This window comes from Podarcis melisellensis, assembly GCF_964234715.1.
Source record: "Podarcis melisellensis genome assembly, chromosome: 13".
Classification (NCBI taxonomy): Eukaryota; Metazoa; Chordata; class Lepidosauria; order Squamata; family Lacertidae; genus Podarcis; species Podarcis melisellensis.
This window is the reverse complement of record NC_138545.1, coordinates 42,037,199-42,056,517: the sequence shown is the minus strand read 5'-3', so window position 1 is coordinate 42,056,517 and position 19,319 is coordinate 42,037,199. Positions and strand designations below refer to the sequence as shown.

The 19,319-nt window shown below is 45.5% G+C and overlaps 2 protein-coding genes across 2 annotated transcripts in view; both read right to left on the bottom strand.

Moving 5' to 3' along the window:
* Positions 1-560: 560 nt before the first annotated feature.
* Positions 561-10,169, bottom strand: LOC309354319 (B-cell antigen receptor complex-associated protein beta chain-like). The gene is made up of 5 exons (XM_081884473.1): positions 9,995-10,169; positions 6,245-6,529; positions 4,605-4,723; positions 2,053-2,094; positions 561-1,123 (listed from the first exon to the last, which is right to left on the bottom strand). Exons 1-5 carry the CDS (start codon positions 10,062-10,064, stop codon positions 1,022-1,024), a joined length of 618 nt encoding a protein of 205 aa, XP_081740599.1. The 5' UTR covers positions 10,065-10,169; the 3' UTR covers positions 561-1,021.
* A 5,718-nt stretch (positions 10,170-15,887) lies between these two features.
* The window catches only part of LOC309354062 (sodium channel protein type 4 subunit alpha-like), a 52,062-nt gene continuing 48,630 nt past the window's right edge, over positions 15,888-19,319 (bottom strand). The window contains exon 15 of the mRNA XM_081883812.1: positions 15,888-18,392. Coding sequence (XP_081739938.1) covers positions 17,023-18,392 — 1,370 coding nt within the window. The 3' untranslated portion in view covers positions 15,888-17,022. The remainder of the gene's footprint in view (positions 18,393-19,319) is intronic.

Here is a 19,319-nt window from a genome sequence, read left to right as displayed (position 1 = left end):
GGAGGGGTGAGGCGTGGCGGGCAGAACTGAAACTTGCTTGTGTAAAGTCCCCTTTCCATTGCCTTGCCCGAGTGAACGTGTGACATTTCTGCCTCCCACCCCACCCCCGCCCCAGATACCCATTTCCCCGCTGCACATGGCGGAGTTATTTAGTCATGCAAGATGAGAGGAAAGAAAGAGATCTGCTTCGGTGAACCACACGAAAACAAGAGGAAACACTGTGAAGCACCGCCAACTTTAGCAAAAGATCACCGGGGGCCAACGCTTTGGTACCGTTCAAGTGTGTTCTCTCCAGGGTGTTGTGTAATTATAAATTGCCACTGTTTCCTTCTGGCTTGGGCCTCCTCTGCTTTGAACATCAGCATGTGTACCCTTCGACATCCCACTGATCAAAATTGCGATGCTCTTTTGTGTTTTGGTCCTGAGCCCTTGTGGGAGCCAGCTGATCCGTGCGAGAGTGCAAGACCGAAAAAACAAGTGACTTCTACTTCTTTTTTAGGCTGTGGCCATAAGCTCTCAAAGGGACATTCCAGGTGGCCAAGCCAGATTCCACCTTGGCTTACCAAATTTGACACTTCTAATATCCGGCTTTCCTTTAAAAACCACCCTAAAACTAGCAGCTTCAAGAATTGAGGATGTGTGCATGTGTGGGAGGAAACCCATTCAAATTAAAAGGCACATTTATGGCAAGCAAACTGATGTTAGGAAAAAAACCATATGTGAGAATCAAACCCATGCTCAGATTTTATTATTGACAATTTTGTGTTTTCCTCTTGTATGGGGAGGATAGGAGGAGAGCTTCCCTAAATAGGGTCTGCCACTACCCCAGCTTTGGGTCCCTCTTAACAACAAACCCCATGCCCAAGGAATCAGGAGCGAAGGAATACCACATTTGATCTAGCAGTTCGGCTGATGATAGCTAAGCAAGCAAGCGAGAGCTGCATCGAGAGCACTGTAGCCAAGCAAAACTTGTTCCCAAGTCAGGTGTGGGCACACCTTGCCAAAGATGCTGCCAAAGGTTTCACTCCTCGCCTGGACTCTCCCCCAGATTCCACTTGTCTGTTACTCTGTCCTGGTAAGTACAAATGTCTTCATATGTATCAGCTAATTCAACCGCCAACCCCTGTGAAGAAGCAAAAGGGAAAAGGAAAAAAGTTTGTATACAAAGTAAGGGATCCACTCTTAACCACAAATACATATCCATCAATCACTTCTTTTAAATCACCAGCAATGGCTTGCACACTTGAAAACAGTTCAGCTTGGCCAAAATGCACCCAGGTGGCAACATAGCTGTCAACTTTTCCCTTTTCTTGCGAGGAATCTTATTCGGAATATGGGAATTTCCCTTAAAAAAGGGGAAACATTGACAGCTATGGGTGGCAACCATCAACGGGCAGCAGCAGGTAGAAGGGGCGAAAACCAGGGTTCGATCTTCCCACCCCATAATCACAGAATAATTATGAACCAAACGTGATTTTCATATTTGTGACAATATTTTTGTGTTGGTTTGCTGTAATTGCTTTGGTTTGGGTCACCCCCACCCCCACCCCAGTTCCTCAAACGTACCAGTGAAATGGCTGGATCCGAATGACATTACAGAACCACACAAATTTACAGGGGCTGGCTTTGGATTTCAGTATCTTTCCCTATGTCCATTCTCCGTGAACTCTTTCTCTCTCTCAACAGGCACACAATTGTTTTAAAGCACTCAGCAGTCACCTGAACACAGATCATGCCATATACAAACACCATTGTCTTCCTCTATTCACTTAGGCCTCCTCCTTTTTCTCTTTCACTTGTGTGAAGATGCTGACACACGTATACTGTCTGTCCCCCACACACACCCAAAGCACCAGTAAGTGATCACTTTGGCAAGATAAACACTTTTCCGAACCCAGTGCTCCACTAACAGCTTCTAGCCAGGCTCTGTTTGCCCCTACCTTGGCTGATGTCTGAATGAATTCCTGTACTTTCTCTTCTCTCTCCTGCCCAAGATGGACTACCCCATTTTCCAGCTTTACCATTTTGAAAATACCTCACTCTGTTGCTCACCTCGTAAGTATGGTCCTCAGCCGACGCATTCTTGCCATCACCCTGAAGGAGAAATAGCCTCACATTATTCCAAGCTGTTGAGTCTCTGTTTGAAAAGGAACTGCTAGCGAAGCATCCCTCACCGTGGCAATTGTTGGGTTGGAATCAGCAGAGTAACTGAGCAGGATTGTCTCAAACAAGGGCTTTGGAAAAATTGCCAGAGATGATGCTGAAGGGGCAGTGCCAGGGCTGGTGGGCAGCAAGATGGTGTTGCCCAAAGGCCTACGAAAACTTGGAGCCAGATTTGCACCAGTCCAGCTAAAGATGGTCTAAAAAATACCTATGCACACTACCAAGCAACACAGTTTCATGGGACTTCATGGGTGATTCAGATTAATCTGTGCATCTTGAGAAGGCCCTAGACCCTTTGAGAAGGAGTCCTTGGTGAGAGGACTATGAATATACCATATTTTTCGCTCCATAAGACGCACCAGACCACAAGACGCACCTAGTTTTTGGAGGAGGAAAACAAGAAAAAAATATTCTGAATCTCAGAAGCCAGAACAGCAAGAGGGATCGCTGCGCAGTGAAAGCAGCAATCCATCTTGCTGTTCTGGCTTCTGGGATAGCTGCGCAGCCTGCATTCGCTCCATAAGACGCACACACATTTCCCCTTACTTTTTAGGAAGGAAAAAGTGAGTCTTATAGAGCAAAAAATATGGTACATCTTATTTTAATGAATTGACTTTTGTGCAACTTCGGAAAACTTTTACAGAGTTACGATTAAATACAATAAACTCTGCTTATAGAGATGGGAGACACAGAGGCATACTAACAAACAAACATGTTTGCATTAAGGGGTGTTCTGAAGTAGAGGACCTTATGCATTATATCTTGCGCTGCCCCTTATATAATGAAGCAAGAGAAAGATTTTTAGCACCTATAATGACAAGGTCCCCTGACCCCTCTGACATGATTTTATATCTCCTCACAGACACAGATAAGTATGTGACCTGGCGTGTAGCACTATTTGTAACTGCCATTAGGAAAATTAGAGCAAATTATGTAGCCACCAACTATAAAGGAGATGAATTTATTTGACCCTGTTTACATCAAGCTATATTCTATCTTTATCACCAAACTCCGAATATAATTGCACATTGTATTAATTAACATTATTTTTTAATATATTAGTGGCCATGTGATAATTTTAGCTTATAAATTTTATTGTTTAATGTCTTAACTTGTATATTAAGGTACTTTTATAGCTCTGTTTAGAGTAGGTAATGTCCTGATAATATAAATGTTTTAAGTTTTTTGTATCAATCCAGTATATTTCCTTTTAATTGTTGAATGATTCTGTGTACATTGCGGCAGCCTTTGGCTATGTGCAATAAAACTGATTGACTGACTGACTCCAAGAGGCTCCTTGGCTGGTCCAGCAAAACCTGGAGGCATCAGGACCAGAAGTAGAGCTGTGCAGAGATGGATGCAGAGAGCAGCTCTTTAAAAGTTGGTGTGTTGCTGAGTGCCTGGTGTCAGTCCCAACATGAAGGAGGAGGAGCAGGATAAGAATGATAGAGGAGAAGCACAGAGGAAGCCAGGAAGGCGAGGACAGAAACACAAAGGGAGAAGACAGAGGAAATGTAGGGGGAAAGGGATGAACGACAGAGGAAAATGGCATGGCCCCAGCGAGGACAAAGTGTAGGGTAAAGGAAAAGGGAATAGGAAAAATGGGGCTGGGGCTTTTAAGCTGACATGGAGAGCTACTAAGAGGATAAGAAGGAGAGGAAAGATTGACAGAAGGAAGGACTGTGTACGTTACAGAATAGACCGGGTTCCTATGATGAAACTGAGCAACTAAATTCTTTGAATAAGGAACCCACCAGAGGGGTCACTGTGGGCGAGAGACCCCCTGGGGTTCTGAGAGCTCTTGGAACCTGACACCCATTAAAGCTCTCTCTTAAATATCTGTCCAAGCATCTAATCTCTCGTCTATTACGCTTCTGCAATGCCATGCTAGAAACAAGAAGTTTCTAGTAGGGTCAGTCATGGAGGTTCTGTGCAAAGCCCAGTCTCTCTACATGGGAGTTGAGACTTGGGAAAGTACAGAACAGGTCCTCTTTCACAGTAGCTCTGATTTTGTGGAAGCAGCTCCCCAGTGGCAGTCGTCTGTTGGCTCTGCTTTGCATGCAGTCAGGAAACAGCGCTATAATATAATAATCATTTATTGTTTATACCCCACCCATCTGGCTGGGTTTCCCCAGCCACTCTGGGTGGCTTCCAACCGAATATTAAAAACACAATATACTGCGACTTCCCAGTTTGATCAAGCTGATGCTACTTGCAGGCTGAACCTTAAAAAACTTGCCACATGTCAGTTTTTATGGCCTTGTTGCAAATGGGTTGTTTGTATTTACTGCTGTATACGCACAATGTCTCAAAAAACCCACAAAAAACCAGGCTATTAAAAGGAATGAGATAATGTTAGGACTACATCATTGCGCTGCAGCAGCGCTTGAGCACCAGCGATGTCAGAATTTGGCATTCCACAGAAGGCCCAATTCACTTACCTTCCCCATAGTTAGAAACACAGGAACACTCACGAACAGGACAATAAGAAGGGTCTGGATCACGATGATGGCATCTTTCAGGGTGTTTCGATTCTGCACTTGCTGAAATGTGCTGATACCTTAGAACGAAGACAAGATAAGCTCATTACTTAGGTCTGTCATCTTTGGCTGCAATGTGACTATGGTTTCCTTTCCGTCTTTGAACGGGAACAGCTCCCTGCTATAATATACAACAGACTGCAAAGCCCACAATGCAGTGCGACTGTGGGCGTGGTTTGCATTTGCATAAGCATCCAGGACTCTGGTGGAATCCAGTGTTGTGCTACGGTGATGGTTCTGTCAGTGTAAACATTGTGGCTCGCTGTTAGAATTCCTGCTCCATGATTGCAGTCATGGGATTTTTGTCTATCACATGACAGTGTATGTTTTGACTCCACGGAGTGGGAAGTGACGGAGACAGGATGTTTGTGTTACTGTGTTCCATGAAGTGGGACTATTGTCCTTTGTTCTTTTTCTCTTTGCAGTCTGATGCTAGAGAGATAGGGAGCCATGTTGCAGTGCTCCGTGTGTGTTTATATGTAAATAAAGTAGATTAGCCAAAATGCTGAGTTCTGTTACGCAAGCTGCGAAGACTCTGCGGATCCCTAAGTGTGCTGGTGTCTGTTGGCATCAGCCATTGTGATGTTCGGGCAGAAGAAAGCTTTTGAAGCTCCTGAACGATCGACCAGAGGGGAGGGAACATGCCAATTGGGCATGCGTCTCTGCCAGGGTCCTACTCAAGAGTAGGACGAGCTCCTGACAGGAACAACTCCACCCATCTCTTCCATGGGGGCGGGGGGTGTCTCACCCAAAGCCAATTTCTCTCCCAGAGCCACCCCCATAGCTGTCAACTTTTTCCTTTTTTTAAGGGAAATTCCCTTATTCTGAATAGGATTCCTCGCAAGAAAAGGGGAAAGTGACAGCTATGCCCTCCACCTCCCCGGAGCCAATTCTGGAGGGTGAAGCACGATAAGGGAAGAAAGCTCCATTGCACAAATGGACATCCTTGTTCTGGGCTTCCACGAACAAGACTCATTAACTGAATCCTGCCCTTTGATTGAACAGAGCAAGGATGGGCCTCTAAATGGGATCAGAAACAATCCAAGATGCAAGGCAATACCTTTTCCTTGTGAATATGTGGCTGTTCCCTTCATGTGCCCGATGAAAATAGGGACATCCCGTTCCATAATGATAATTTTACCATTTATACCCCACACATCTTATTGGGTTGCCCCAGCCACTCTGGGCAGCTTCCAACATATAAAAAATAATTTTAAAAATTCAACATTTTTTTTTTTTAAATCCCTATACAGAACTGCCTTCAGATGGCTCAGGGGTCGGATAACTCCATACCCTCCAACATTTCTCCAAGGAAAATAGGAGCATCCTAAGGAAAAGTGGGACATTCCGGGATCAAATCATAAACTGGGATGGCTTCTGTAAATCAGGGGTGTCCCTGGAAAAGAGGGACACTTGCAGGGTCTGTGCCCAGGAAAGGTAGACTTTATGGTAGAGCCCTGCTTCATGGTTACTCACAGCCACAGATTACAGGACCTTGGAAGCAGGAAAAAGGAATATTGAAGCAAATTAAAGCTATTCACCCATGACTCGCAGTTCAGTGCCGCAGCACTGCTGCCGACTAATTCGTGTCTTGTTGTTCTCACAGAAGTAGATGCCGTTGTCGGTGTGCTGGATTTTGCTGATGTGCATCAGGAGCAGCGATTCGTTCCTCAGCACCTGGACTCTGGAAGTGCTCACCATCTCCTGATGCTTGCCCTTCTCCGTCTCTTTGTACCAATTTGCCGGAGAGCTGGAAACACACCTGAAGGAAACTTGACTGCCCCACCGGGCAGCGATGAAGCGTATCCGCGTCGCCTTCTCAGAAACTGCAGCATGTGCATAAATGGTGAAAAACCACAAAATGGCAGCGAAAGGGAGGGCGGAGGTGAAGAGATCTCTCTCTTTTGAACAAAACAAGACAAAGCAAAGCTCTCCGGTGATTTAACTTCTAACTGGAACCACATTTTACACAGGTTTCAAATGTGAGCACAATTCTGAAATTTGAGTCCTGAACTAAACATCGCTTCACCTTCCAGCCCTAGCAGGAAGACTATGATTATCACTTTGAGACAAGCAAAAGCAGCTGGGAGAAGAGAAGAGTTCAGGGATATTTATAAAAAAATCAGTTTTGTAAGTTGTGTGCCCTGCTTTCTCAATTTGATGCTTGTTTTGCATGTTTTGTGGTACAGTGGTACCTTGGGTTAAGTACTTAATTCGTTCCGGAGGTCCGTTCTTAACCTGAAACTGTTCTTAACCTGAAGCACTACTATAGCTAATGGGGCCTCCTGCTGCCGCCACACCGCTGGAGCACGATTTCTGTTCTTATCCTGAAGCAAAGTTCTTAACCTGAAGCACTATTTCTGGGTTAGCGGAGTCTGTAAGCTGAAGCTTATGTAACCCAAGGTACCACTGTATTTTATGCATTGTGACTTGCCATTATTTGATTGATTATAGTTAAGTAATTCTTTATTTTAACTGATAAAAGTTACCGGATTTCAGCAGGAACTTATGGGGCGTGCCCTGATTGTAAACGAAAGAGTACAGTTTTGGAAGCATAAATTCCAGGAGAAGGTGTGTCTGGGCGATTTATTTATCTTCTTGGTAACTTGGTAATAATCATATCATGTACAGTGGTACCTCAGGTTACATATGCTTCAGGTTACATACGCTTCAGACTCCGCTAACCCAGAAATAGTGCTTCAGGTTAAGAACTTTGCTTCAGGATGAGAACAGAAATCGTGCTCTGGCGGCACGGCACCAGCAGGAGGCCCCATTAGCTAAAATGGTGCTTCGGGTTAAGAACAGTTTCAGGTTAAGTACAGACCTCCGGAACGAATTAAGTACTTAACCTGAGTTACCACTGTATTTATGAGTTGTTTAAAATTAAATGAATTAATTCATATATCCATCTATCATCTATCTATCTATCATCTATCTATCTATCTATCTATCTATCTATCTATCTATCTATCTATATCTATATCTATCTATATCTATCTATCATCTATCTGTCTTTCTATTTATCCAACCAGGCACTGGTTTATTTTAGGTTTGTCCGCAAATGCAAAACAGATGGGCAGGAAGTACTGCACTCTTTGTTGACAGAGCTCACTGCACACACGGCCACTCTTCCGGTTCTTGCTTCTGTGAAAGTCTATCCCCAGTTACCACAACTGTGTCAGGTGATCGGGGGCTGAGGGGGCGTTTTGGGAGCCCCACCCAGAAGCAAAATGCAGAAGGTCCCATCTTGGTCCCAGACCTGTCTGGTCCAAACAGGAGCGGACTGAGGAGGTGAAGGAACCACCCAGGACCCCAAAGAGCCTCCCCACCAGCTGAAGGGGCCAACAGTGCATACGATGACAGCTTCATACATTTGGCCCCAGTTTTCTAGGGCTAAATCTCCAAACTGAAAAGTGCCCAGAGGGCTCAAAACAACTGGAAGAGTTCACCATTCTCTAGCTCAGCATCTCTCCCCTTTCAGTTCCTACACTCAACTCTTCTCCTGCACACTTCCTGTAACCTGGTTGGATTTCCTTGTTTTTTTTCCTCCATTTACAGTGTGAGGCTTCCTATGTGGACAGACCTTGGCTGTATCTAGACCATGGGTAGGTAACCTAAGGCCCGGGGGCTGGATGCGGCCCAATCGCCTTCTAAATCTGGCCCACAAACGGTCCGGGAATCAGCGTGTTTTTACATGAGTAGAATGTGTGCTTTTATCTAAAATGCATCTCTGGCTTATTTGTGGGGCATAGGAATTCATTCATTATTTTTTCAAAATATAGTCCAGCCCCCCGCAAGGTCTGAGAAACAGTGGACCAGCCCCCTTCTGAAAAAGTTTGCTGACCCCTGATCTAGACACATCAAAGAAGCGTTTCAGTTAAACGTGTCATAAATTTAAACGGGGAAAACAGGTAGAGAAAAACGGGACCCCACATTGCCATCTGGTGGCACAATGTTATATCGCATATAGGTAAAAGGTAAAGGTAAAGGATCCCTGGACGGTTAAGGCCACTATGGGGTTGCAATGCTCATCTCGCTTTCAGGCCGAGGGAGCCGGCATTTTTCCACAGACAGCTTTACAGGTCATGTGAGGAGAATGACTAAACTGCTTCTGGCACAATGGAACACCGTGACGGAAGCCAGAGCGCACGGAAACGCCGTTTACCTTCCCGCCACAGCAGTACCTATTTATCTACTTGCACTGGCGTGCTTTCGGAATGCTAGGTTGACAGAAGCTGGGACAGAGCAATGGGAGCTCACTCCGTCACGGGGATTCGAACCACCGATCTTCTGATCAGGAAGCCCAAGAGGCTCAGCATGTACAACGCATCTAAATTGCTTTTTCTTTACCAGTCTGTCCACAGCAGTCTTTCCAAACCCAAATGTGGTGAGGGATGATAGCAGTTGTAGTCCAATTTGCTGCGGGGGGCGGGAACTATCCAATACCCCAAAGGGCCTCCCCACCAGCCGATTTACAGTGAGAGAACTTGAGTTTTTAGGCAGGTCTGAGGCCCAGTCTCTCTCTCTTTTTAGAAATTATCCAGGGAGGGGAAACCTGTAATCCTCCAGATGTTGCTAGGCTGGAACTCTGCTTCTTCCAGAGGTGCCAGCTTCTCCAGACGTTAGAGGGGTTTTGGTGCGGTGTCCTGACATTGGGCATGGGGCTCTCTGAATATTGAGGGGTCCCATGGACTATGCAGAATTAGATAAACTAACAGGAAGGATTCGAAACCGGCGGGACCAGAAATTCACGGGAGACTGGAGTAAATTTACGGACTATTTGAAAAGTATTTGTGAAGAACAGGTGACGTTTGTAGGGTTGCAAGAAGTTTTGTGAGGAGTATTATTGGAAGTATCGCAAAATTGGAGAAGGGGAAATATGATTTGTTAAGAGATGTAAAGGCAATATAAAGTTAAGAAATGCACAGGAAGTGGTTAAAACGGTGGATCATCAGAGGTCTGATGGAAGTCTAAAAAGATTGTATAAGTGATAAGTTTTGTGGTACATTTTATAATTTATATGTTAAAATCAATAAAAATTTAAATAAAAAAATAATATTGAGGGGGCCCAGCACCCTAAAAAAGATAGGGCCCCCCAAAGTGTCTCACCCCAAGGAGTCAATGCCCTTGCCTTCATCCCTGACCATTAGCTATGTTGACTGGGAGATGGAGTCCAGCAACATCTGGCTTGAGACAGGCCCATTGCCCCCTCAACTTGCCATCCCGCTGTGAATAAACCGACAGGCCCATTTCACTGAAGGGAACAGAAGACGAGAGAGAAGACGCCATACCTGTGACCACAAGGCAGGTTCCCAGCATCACCCAGAACACTCCGCAGACCCGGAGGAAATAAGGCGCCATTGCCAGTTGAAGATGCCAACTCGAGCCCAGCGAAAACACAACCAGCTCTCAGTTCTGCCTTTGAAAAACTGAAAGTGCCGAGGCCTCTCCCTTGCCGATTTTCTGTTTCCTGCCCATGTAAATGCAGCTGCGATGGAGGCAGAACCTTTGGGCAGGGCGCACTCTGTCATGTGACCAGGGGTTGCCACGGGTGGCCAGTTTGACTGACAGGACTGCCATGGAGTAGCGGCCATTGGTAGGTTAAGCATATAGCTGGGACAGAGACCTTTCCCCAGGCTGGTGTGCTACTGTGCTTGTAGCAGATGCATTTGCACAGAAGTGTAGTGGTATTTGAGAGTGTTAGACAAGGTTGGCAAAACTGACATACAAGCTACGGGACAAAGATAACTGTGACTTTAAAGATGAATGGGAACCCTTTACAAAGTATTTGAGGATGCAACAAAACGAAACGGACTCCTTGGCTGGCTATGAATAAACATTCGCAAACTTTTATTGATAGCTAAAGGGGCCCCTGACCATTAGGTCCAGTCATGACCGACTCGGGGGTTGCGGTGCTCATCTCGCTTCCTGCAGCCAATCAGAAGCCGCGAAAGCTGCGCTGGATGTTCGGCTTCCGAAAAGCGTTCAAAAACTGGAACACTCACTTCCGGGTTTTGATCGTTCGGGAGCCGATTTGTTCAGGAGCCAAGGTGTTTGAGATCCAAAGTACTCCATTGGCATCAAGCATTTATAGGGGCCATGGGGATGGTGATACGAATGTAGAATACAATGTCCCTATTTTCACCAGAGGAATGTTGGAGGGTCTGGGTAGGCTTCCTCTGAGCATGTAGGCTCCCTTTAGCTGTTATGGCTTCTGACCACCGACAGATCCAATCTCCATGAACTTGTCTAATCCTGATATAAAGCCCTTTATCTTCTCTGTGGGCATCGTGACCTCCCATGGCAGTACGTTCCAAAACATGGAAAGGTTCTGGTTTTTCTCTTTTCATTGTCTGCTCTTCAGTTGCTCATCTTCCTCACCAGGTCTTTCAACAACAACAACAACAACAACAACAACAACAACAACAACAACAATTCATTATTTATACCCTGCCCATTTGGCTGGGCTTCCCCAGCCACTCTGGGTGGCTTCCAACAAAATATTAAAATACAGTGGTCTGTTATAGCCAAGCTGTGGACCTCTGTCGGTTCTGGAAGCCTGCTGAGGCTCATCTTCGCAGCTTGTTCGTGAGGTCAGTTCGGCAGAAGCAATTTTGTCCTCGTGAGGCAGCTCCTTCCTAACAAAGCGCTAATACGGACACACAGAGAGGAACGGGTGACAATGTGACCCCTTTCCCCTCTGTACGCCATTTCGCCACTCATTCCTATTCAACAGAGAGTCGAGTTTCACACTGCCATCTTTGGGGCAGCAAGCGTTGCATCCGATCAAATATGGATCTCTCCCCTCCGTCGTTTCATTGCCTGGAACTGATGTCCTACTGGGACAAGCCCCGTGCCTTTGGAATTAATGTTCTACAAGGACATGCTGTTCCCACAAGTGGGGAAAACAGATAATCATGGATGAATTTGCAAAAAAGGCCTGTTAGGAAAACCATAAGGACACAGTTGTGTGTACATTTGAAGTGACCTCACCTTGCTTGTTTAAAAAGTATCGTAGCACACGAAGATGGAACCCAGAAGGGGATAGAGCTGGACCAGGGGTCAGCAACCTAAAGCCCAAGTGAGGGCCATTAAGAAACAATTCAAGGCCACAGAGAGCCTAACTGGCAATGCCAAAGAACTCCTTCTCCCTTGCCCTGAGGTGTGAACAGAGACGGGGGTTTTGAAAGGTGGCCAGGGTAACTGGATGTGAGGTGACAGGAAAAGAGAGTTTTCAGCAGGCTGTTCTGGGAAGGAGGAGGAGGAAAAATGTCTAGGATCCATCTTGGGCAGGCTGGCTGAAGGTCGGTTGGAAGTGGTCCCTTGGACTCCAAGGTTGTACAAGTCCCTCTTGAAATGACCACACTGTAAGATCTGGACTCCCTCCATGCACACTGAAATTTAGGTTTACAGGTGAATAAACCATATTTATTAAACCTACAACAGTCTCTGACGTGTCTCGATTTTCCAAAGGAACACAGACCGTGGGTGAGTGCCTGGAACCCCCCTGGGATTCTTGCAGAGTGTGGGTCATCGCACCCAGCTTTTCTAACAGTATGAACAGATATTCTCTTTCTCAAATCTAAATAATGGCAAGCGGCTCTTTGCCTACTGAGAAGGAAAGGACTTGAGCGACATGTTTTGCAGGCAGGCTTAAGCCACATCAACTCTCTCTTTCTCTTTTTAAACACCACGTAAGGCAGGCAGCGTTAGTAAGAAAACCAGCATATAGTTCTGAATGTAACAATAGCTCATTTACAGTTTATTTTAAGAAATGTACAAAGAAAACATTGCACAATGTTATGGAGTTAAAGCTTTTTCTTTCTTTATCACAGAGTGTCACATAATGTACCAGCAACAGAGTCTATCTGAAATGGAGAAGCGTCCTCTTTTCCACAGCTGTTCACATGTAAACACAGTTGAAAACTCTCGTCTCAGGTAACACAATTCCTGGATGGCCTCCCGCTCCGTGGAGTAGCTGAAAAAATTAGATTTTCCAGTAGGCAATTGGGAAACTCCAGTTTTGCCACTTGGAAGGAGAAACATCCCCAACAAGACTCCGCTGACTAAAACGCAGGCACCCAATCCTGAAAGAACTGTAGTCTCTGCTTGGCGAAGGGGAAGGGACAGGAAGATTACCTTTAATTGGGAGAAAAATTCACCTTGCTCAAGCAATAATCCAGGTACCCATTAGCAACATTTTCCTCTCATTCTCCAAAAGGCATGTACAAAACCGAACCAGTGATTTTGGGCGTCAGATTAGACACTGCTGAAACAGACGCGGAGTTAATTTGGGGTGCAAAAAATAAATTCCAAAGTGCATTTTCGACCTGAAATTGGCTTGCAAAGCTTCAGGAGGCTAGGCTTCTAATCTAAATTTTTAAAACGCATTCCAGATATTACCGGATTTGATGGATTACTATGTTTTATATATGCTGTAAAACAGCCAGAGTTGGCTGGGGAAACCCAGCCAGACAGGCGATGTATAAATAATAAAGTTACTATTATTATTATCATTATTAAGACTTGAGGTGCAGTTCATCAGAGCTTAAACCCAGAACCTAGTGGCAGTTCTGGGGTTGAGTCCAGGGACGTGTCGAGTAAGAATATCGAGGAATGGTATCCTGATAAACCGAAAGTCTTCTGTGTGCAAAACCTTTTTCTGAAGGGAGACCTACACTGGGTGCACACAAACCAGCTGTGTGGGATGGTAACTGGAAGGCCACGGCACATGCATTGAAGGGACAATAAATGCATGGAGGATGGCTGATCCTATTAGGGTGCCATGTGCGTCTTAGTTTGTGCGCTAGACCTGTGGTGTGTACGTAAAGGTAAAGGTAAAGGGACCTCTGACCATTAGGTCCAGTCGTGGCCGACTCTGAGGTTGCAGCGCTCATCTCGCTTTATTGGCCGAGGGAGCCGGCGTACAGCTTCCGGGTCATGTTGCCAGCATGACTACGCTGCTTCTGGCAAACCAGAGCAGTGCACGGAAACGCCGTTTACCTTCCCGCCAGAGTGGTACCTATTTATCTACTTGCACTTTGACTTGCTTTCGAACTGCTAGGTTGGCAGGAGCAGGAACCGAGCAATGGGAGCTCAGCCGGTCACTGGGATTTGAACCGCCGACCTTCTGATCGGCAAGCCCTAGGCTCTGTGGTTTAACCCACAGCACCACCCACGTCCCCGTAGTGTGTACATACGCGCATACAAAAATTATTATTTTTATCCGAGACAGACGGCCATCCAACCTCTGCTTAAAAACCTCCAAGGAAGGAGACTTACATATTTCAGGCCCTATGCAAGCTGATCCAGTTAAACAATTCCTCGGCGCCATCTATACTGTAAGACCAAAGTATTATTTCTTTTATTAAAAAATGTTATTTTAAAAACTGCTCTGGAGAAAGGTGAGGTGGTGGTTTTGTGATGCTGTGCTTAGTTGCCATCTGGTGGAAGGAAGCAGAACTGGTTTCTCCTAGACTCTACTCTTCAGTGAAGGTTGTACTGTATGTGTGGAACAAAACAGACTGCTCTAGTTATGCATGTCTATACATACCCACTATCTAGCGAATTGTTTGAAGTCCACAGGATGACACCCACCTACCCATTCACTCCTCATGGGTCAAGGGATGATAGCTAATTTTCTATTAACCTCAATGTTTCCATTGTCAGAACATCCTGCCATTTGCTAGTTCTATCCGAAATTGCTCAGCGAGCCTTCTCTGGGGGATATTTTATTTGCACACTTTTTAGTGGTTAGGAGATTGTACAGATTCTCTATCTATCAAAAAAAAAAAAAAAAAAAAAAGGTAAAGGACCCCTGAACAGTTAAGTCCAGTCAAAGGCGACTATGGGGTTGCAGAGCTCATCTCGCTTTCAGGCCAAGGGAGCCGGGATTTGTCTGCAGACAGCTTTCTGGGTCATGTGGCCAGCAGGACTAAACCGCTTCTGGTGCAACTGAACATCGTAACAGAAACCAGAGTGCATGGAAACACCGTTTACCTTCCTGCCACAGCGATACCTATTTATCTACTTGCACTGGTGTGCTTTCGAACTGCTAGGTTGGCAGAAGCTGGGACAGAGCAACGGGAGCTCACCCCGTCGCGGGAATTCGAACCGCTGACCTTCTGATCGGCAAACCCAAGAGGCTCAGTGGTTTATACCACAGCACCACCCATGTCCTTCCTTCCTGTCTGTCTGTCTGTCTGTCATCTATCTCTGCAAGTGGAAAAAATAAAACAAAAGATTTATAACCTGACTGGATTCTTACATCAACAAAACTGCAGAAAAGGTGGCAGCCTTTTCAAAGTTCAATCAACTGCCGCAGGAGGTCAATGATCCACACTGCCCAATATACTGTTTCTAACAGATGGCAATAATGGTTGCCTCAGAGGTAGTGTGTGGCAGACAGAACAAATAAACCAATTTCTTTGTCAGATTCAGTGGGGCGATGCAGGGCTGAGAGAGGGTAGCGAATACCAGTACTGTTTCAGTTCTTAAATATTCATGTGTCTCCCATTATTTAAACTGGTTGGGCTGGGGGCACAAGCCACTGGGAACATCTTCTTGCATGGGTGCAGTTGGTATAAACGGATGTTTACCAGCAATATATTGCCTTTGTATTTCTGGGGGGCTGGTTCAATAAACTATTGGGTTATTCTGATAGCAGGTCCCTGCAGTTCAGTCTCTGAGATTCCCTTCCCTCAGCCCTGCGCATGGGAACAACCACACAGACTCCAAGCTTCTAGGCCATACCTTGCGTGCTGTGTGGACTGGGGTGGGGGGCAATGGGGGGGGAGTGGTGCCGTCAGGACAGGACTTTGGGGCAGAAGTCCAGGGCTCCTGGAAGAATGAATCTAAAATTACTCAAATGCACCACTGCTGGAGTAGAGGGAGGGGCGAAGCAAAACGGCCTACATTTCTGGACAGAATATATAGTACTATGTAAAAGCGCAGCACATCTTCCTAGGTGATTGGTAGAGAATGAGAACAATTTAAAAGCTGACATTAAACCCTGAGAACAGATCAGCACATTGCTTTTGCTATTGATTTATTTTTACTTTTAAAAAATAAACGATATAGAGAGTTCAAATGGTTAAGACTCTTAATTGCACTTTAAACCGTTTCTAACACAAGAAATATCTTGTGAGTCCTTCCAAATACTTGAAAGGAAAAAGCTGAAGCACGTTTTCTTTAAGACATTGTGGATTTTTGTTCACCAAAGTGTCCCCTCGTTCCAATTATTATTCAGCTCCATTCACCTCCCATTTGCATGCTGGAAACACTCCTAAGCCAATTGTCTATCAGTCTGTTACCAGGAGATAACATTAAGAAATACTTCCTTTTTTCATAAGAGGTCAGCCACAGAAACCTATCCAGATGTTAATATCTGAGAACCAGTGCAGACGGCAGTTCTTCACTGCTTTTGGAAAAGGAGGCGAAAATGGCTGAAGACAGAAGCTTTCACAAAGTTTATCCAGCAGATAGAAGTTGTTAAATCCAGGGCTCTGTGGATTCTGCTTTCCGTGATCGCATGCACACAGAATTTGACACTGGGCACTGAATTCGGCATCTTTAAAACCTCTGCTTTCGTTGAAAAAGCAAGAAGGTATCTAGGCCTTGAGGCTGCAAAAATAAACCTTGAAAGTTTTTTGTGTGTGCATGTCTGTTGCATGCCAGTGATAGAAAGGCAAAGCTTTTGTTCACCCCTGACAAGCAAAATAAATCATGCAGAATATGCAGCCACAGGAAAATCTGCGTAATTGATTCAGGCCACAAAACCCAGTTTTTCATACATTTTTCTTTTTAAGTGAAGCACAAACACAAATCTGGTTGAGTTCCTTAAAACTGGTCTTCTGGTTCCATGCCTAAGCTGGAACATGGCAGGACCGAAATTATGAAGACTTGCATCTTTGGCCATTCCTTCTCTTCTTGCTCTTCTTCCAAGACTTCTGAAAAACGCTAGTAATGAAGTACTGAAAGCAGAACTGGCCCTGGAACACATGACATCGGACGCCGCCTACCATTAAACTAAAACACCTGTTCTTTCCACCTGCAATAGAGATCGTTCACATTAACCTCATAAGGAAAAAATAAGGTATCTTCGCTCATTGTGGCGAATCTGGACAACAACAACAACAACAAAACCCCAACTTGAAACCAGGAGAGGCTCTGTTTCCGAAGTTACGATGTTGAGCTGAGTACAAGGAACCTGGTAAGAGAAGGTGGTTAGCTCACTACAGCACATGATTTTGGAAGGGCCCCTGTGAGAGAAGTCTTTTGGATCTGGGTGCCAATTGACAGTTGGCAAAAGTGCTTTGCATTATACAAACGACTCTTTCACACCACGTTTGGTGCCCCCCTTCTCTTTACTTTTGCTGGGGTCGTCTTCCTTTGTTCCGCCGGAATCTTCCTTCTTCGCTTTCGTTTTGCTGGGGTCGCTTTCCTCCTTTTTGCCAGGATCCTCCTCTTCCTTCGTTTCACTGGGATCGCCTTCCTCTTTCCCCCCACGATCTGCCTCTCTCTTAGTTTTGCTAGGATCGTCCGTAGTCTCTGTGCTGGTGACTGGTTTAAGTTCAATAGGTGGGGATGTTTCTGTAGACACTTGGATGTCTACCTCTGAGCCCGAAGACCCATATATTTCATTCATTTTCTTCGCAATCAATCCTTCTTTCTCGGGGGCTCCTTCCAGCAGGGTCTCCTCATCCTGGCTGTGCCTGTACATGTAAGAGGCCTGTTTCATCGATCGCCTTAATAAATACCTCCGAAACGCCCGTTGGATTTTGGTGGCACACACCTCCTCCTGCTTCCTTTTCAGTGTGGTGGTGATGGGTTCGTAGGAGACCTTTGAGGGGTTGGCCGCCATAAACTTCTCCTCCATGGACTGCTTTAGGGCATCCATTTCCCCCGAGTCTCCCAGCACTTCTTTGGTGAGTGCAAAGAGGATGTCCAAGCAATGTATCTTATCCCCAGGAACCATGGGCAGGTCCAAAGTGATCAGCTTGATCTTGTTGGGCTTAGCGATCCGCAGCGGAGGTTGCAAGGTGTCCGCAAAGTCCGAGAGTATGGCGTAATCAATGAACTGCGTGGCGTCGGGGTCAAACTTCTCCCAAGTCTCATAGAACATCTCAAAGTCGTCCTCACACAGAGGTTCACTGCTCTCCTCCGTGGCAACGTTGAAGTTCTCCAGGATGATGGCGATGTACATGTTGACCACTATCAAGAAGGAGATGATGATGTAGCTGCAGAAGAAGAAGATGCCAATGGCAGGGTTGCCGCAATCGCCCTTCACATGGCTGCCAGGGTTCTGCAGTTCGGGGTCACAGTCCGGGGGACCGCTGTTCAAGATGGGGTTCAGCAAGCCGTCCCAACCGGCCGACGTGGTGATCTGGAAAAGGCAGATGATGCTGTTGCCAAAAGTCTCGAAGTTGAAGATGTCGTCTACGCCAGATTCCTTCTTCACGTAAGCAAAGTTGGACATCCCAAAAATGGAATAGATAAACATGACCAGGAAGAGGAGGAGGCCAATGTTGAAGAGAGCAGGCAGCGACATCATCAAAGCAAAGAGGAGTGTCCGGATGCCTTTGGCTCCGCGAATCAGCCGCAGGACACGCCCAATTCTGGCCAGGCGGATGACCCTGAAGAGGGTGGGCGATACAAAGTATTTCTCAATGATGTCCGAGAGGACAAGTCCTGAAAGACAGTTAGGAAGACGTCATTTTTTTCAGAACCTCTTGTCCATCATCAAAGAGATACAGTTTTTTAAAAAATTTAATAGCAAATGGATTTGCAGAGGCAGAGGGCCTTCTCGGTAGTAGCACCCGCCCTGCGGAATGCCTTCCCATCAGATGTCAAGGAAATAAACAACTATCTGACTTTTAGAAGACATCTGAAGGCAGCCCTGTTTAGGGAAGTTTTTAATGTTTGATGCTTTATCGTGTTTTATTGTAATATTCTGTTGGGAGCCGCCCAGAGTGGCTGGGGAAACCCAGCCAGATGGGCGGGGTATAAACAGTCCCTTTTTTCCTAAAAAAATGTTTCGGGGTACTCTCATTTTGACTCAAGAAAACCACCATTTTATAGTTCAAATCAGGGAAAATAAAGACAGTAAATGGACAAAAGTACAAAGATTCACAAAATGTTTAGGGGTATGCGTACCCCTGCGTCCCCCCAGGAAAAAAGCACTGGGTATAAATAATTATTCACACTGTAGAAAAGGTTCCAGTCTTTTGTTCTAACAGCAAGCTAAACAGAGATGCCAAAGGTGCAAAGAAGCACAAAATACCGTATTTTTTGCTCTATAAGACTCACTTTTTCCCTCCTAAAAAGTAAGGGGAAATGTATGTGCGTCTTATGGAGCGAATGCCGGCTGCGCAGCTATCCCAGAAGCCAGAACAGCAAGAGGGATTGCTGCTTTCATTGCACAGCGATCCCTCTTGCTGTTCTGGCTTCCGAGATTCAGAATATTTTTTTCTTGTTTTCCTTGTCCAAAAACTAGGTGGGTCTTGTGGTCTGGTACGTCTTATAGAGCGAAAAATATGGTAATTAAAAGGAAACAGCATTTTAAAACACCACAATCTGCCTGACAGGGACCTATGAGCTTATAAAATGATGATGGCC

What these genes read in the sequence shown, in the direction of transcription:
- LOC309354319 (XM_081884473.1), bottom strand. Translation starts at nt 10,064, where the DNA reads ATGGCGCCTTATTTCCTCCGGGTCTGCGGAGTGTTCTGGGTGATGCTG. An exon ending in AACCTGCCTTGTGGTCACAG is followed by an intron (nt 6,530 to 9,994) that starts GTATGGCGTCTT and finishes CACATGCTGCAG; the next exon opens with TTTCTGAGAAGGCGACGCGG. An exon ending in CTGAGGACCATACTTACGAG is followed by an intron (nt 1,124 to 2,052) that starts GTGAGCAACAGA and finishes GCTTCTTCACAG; the next exon opens with GGGTTGGCGGTTGAATTAGC.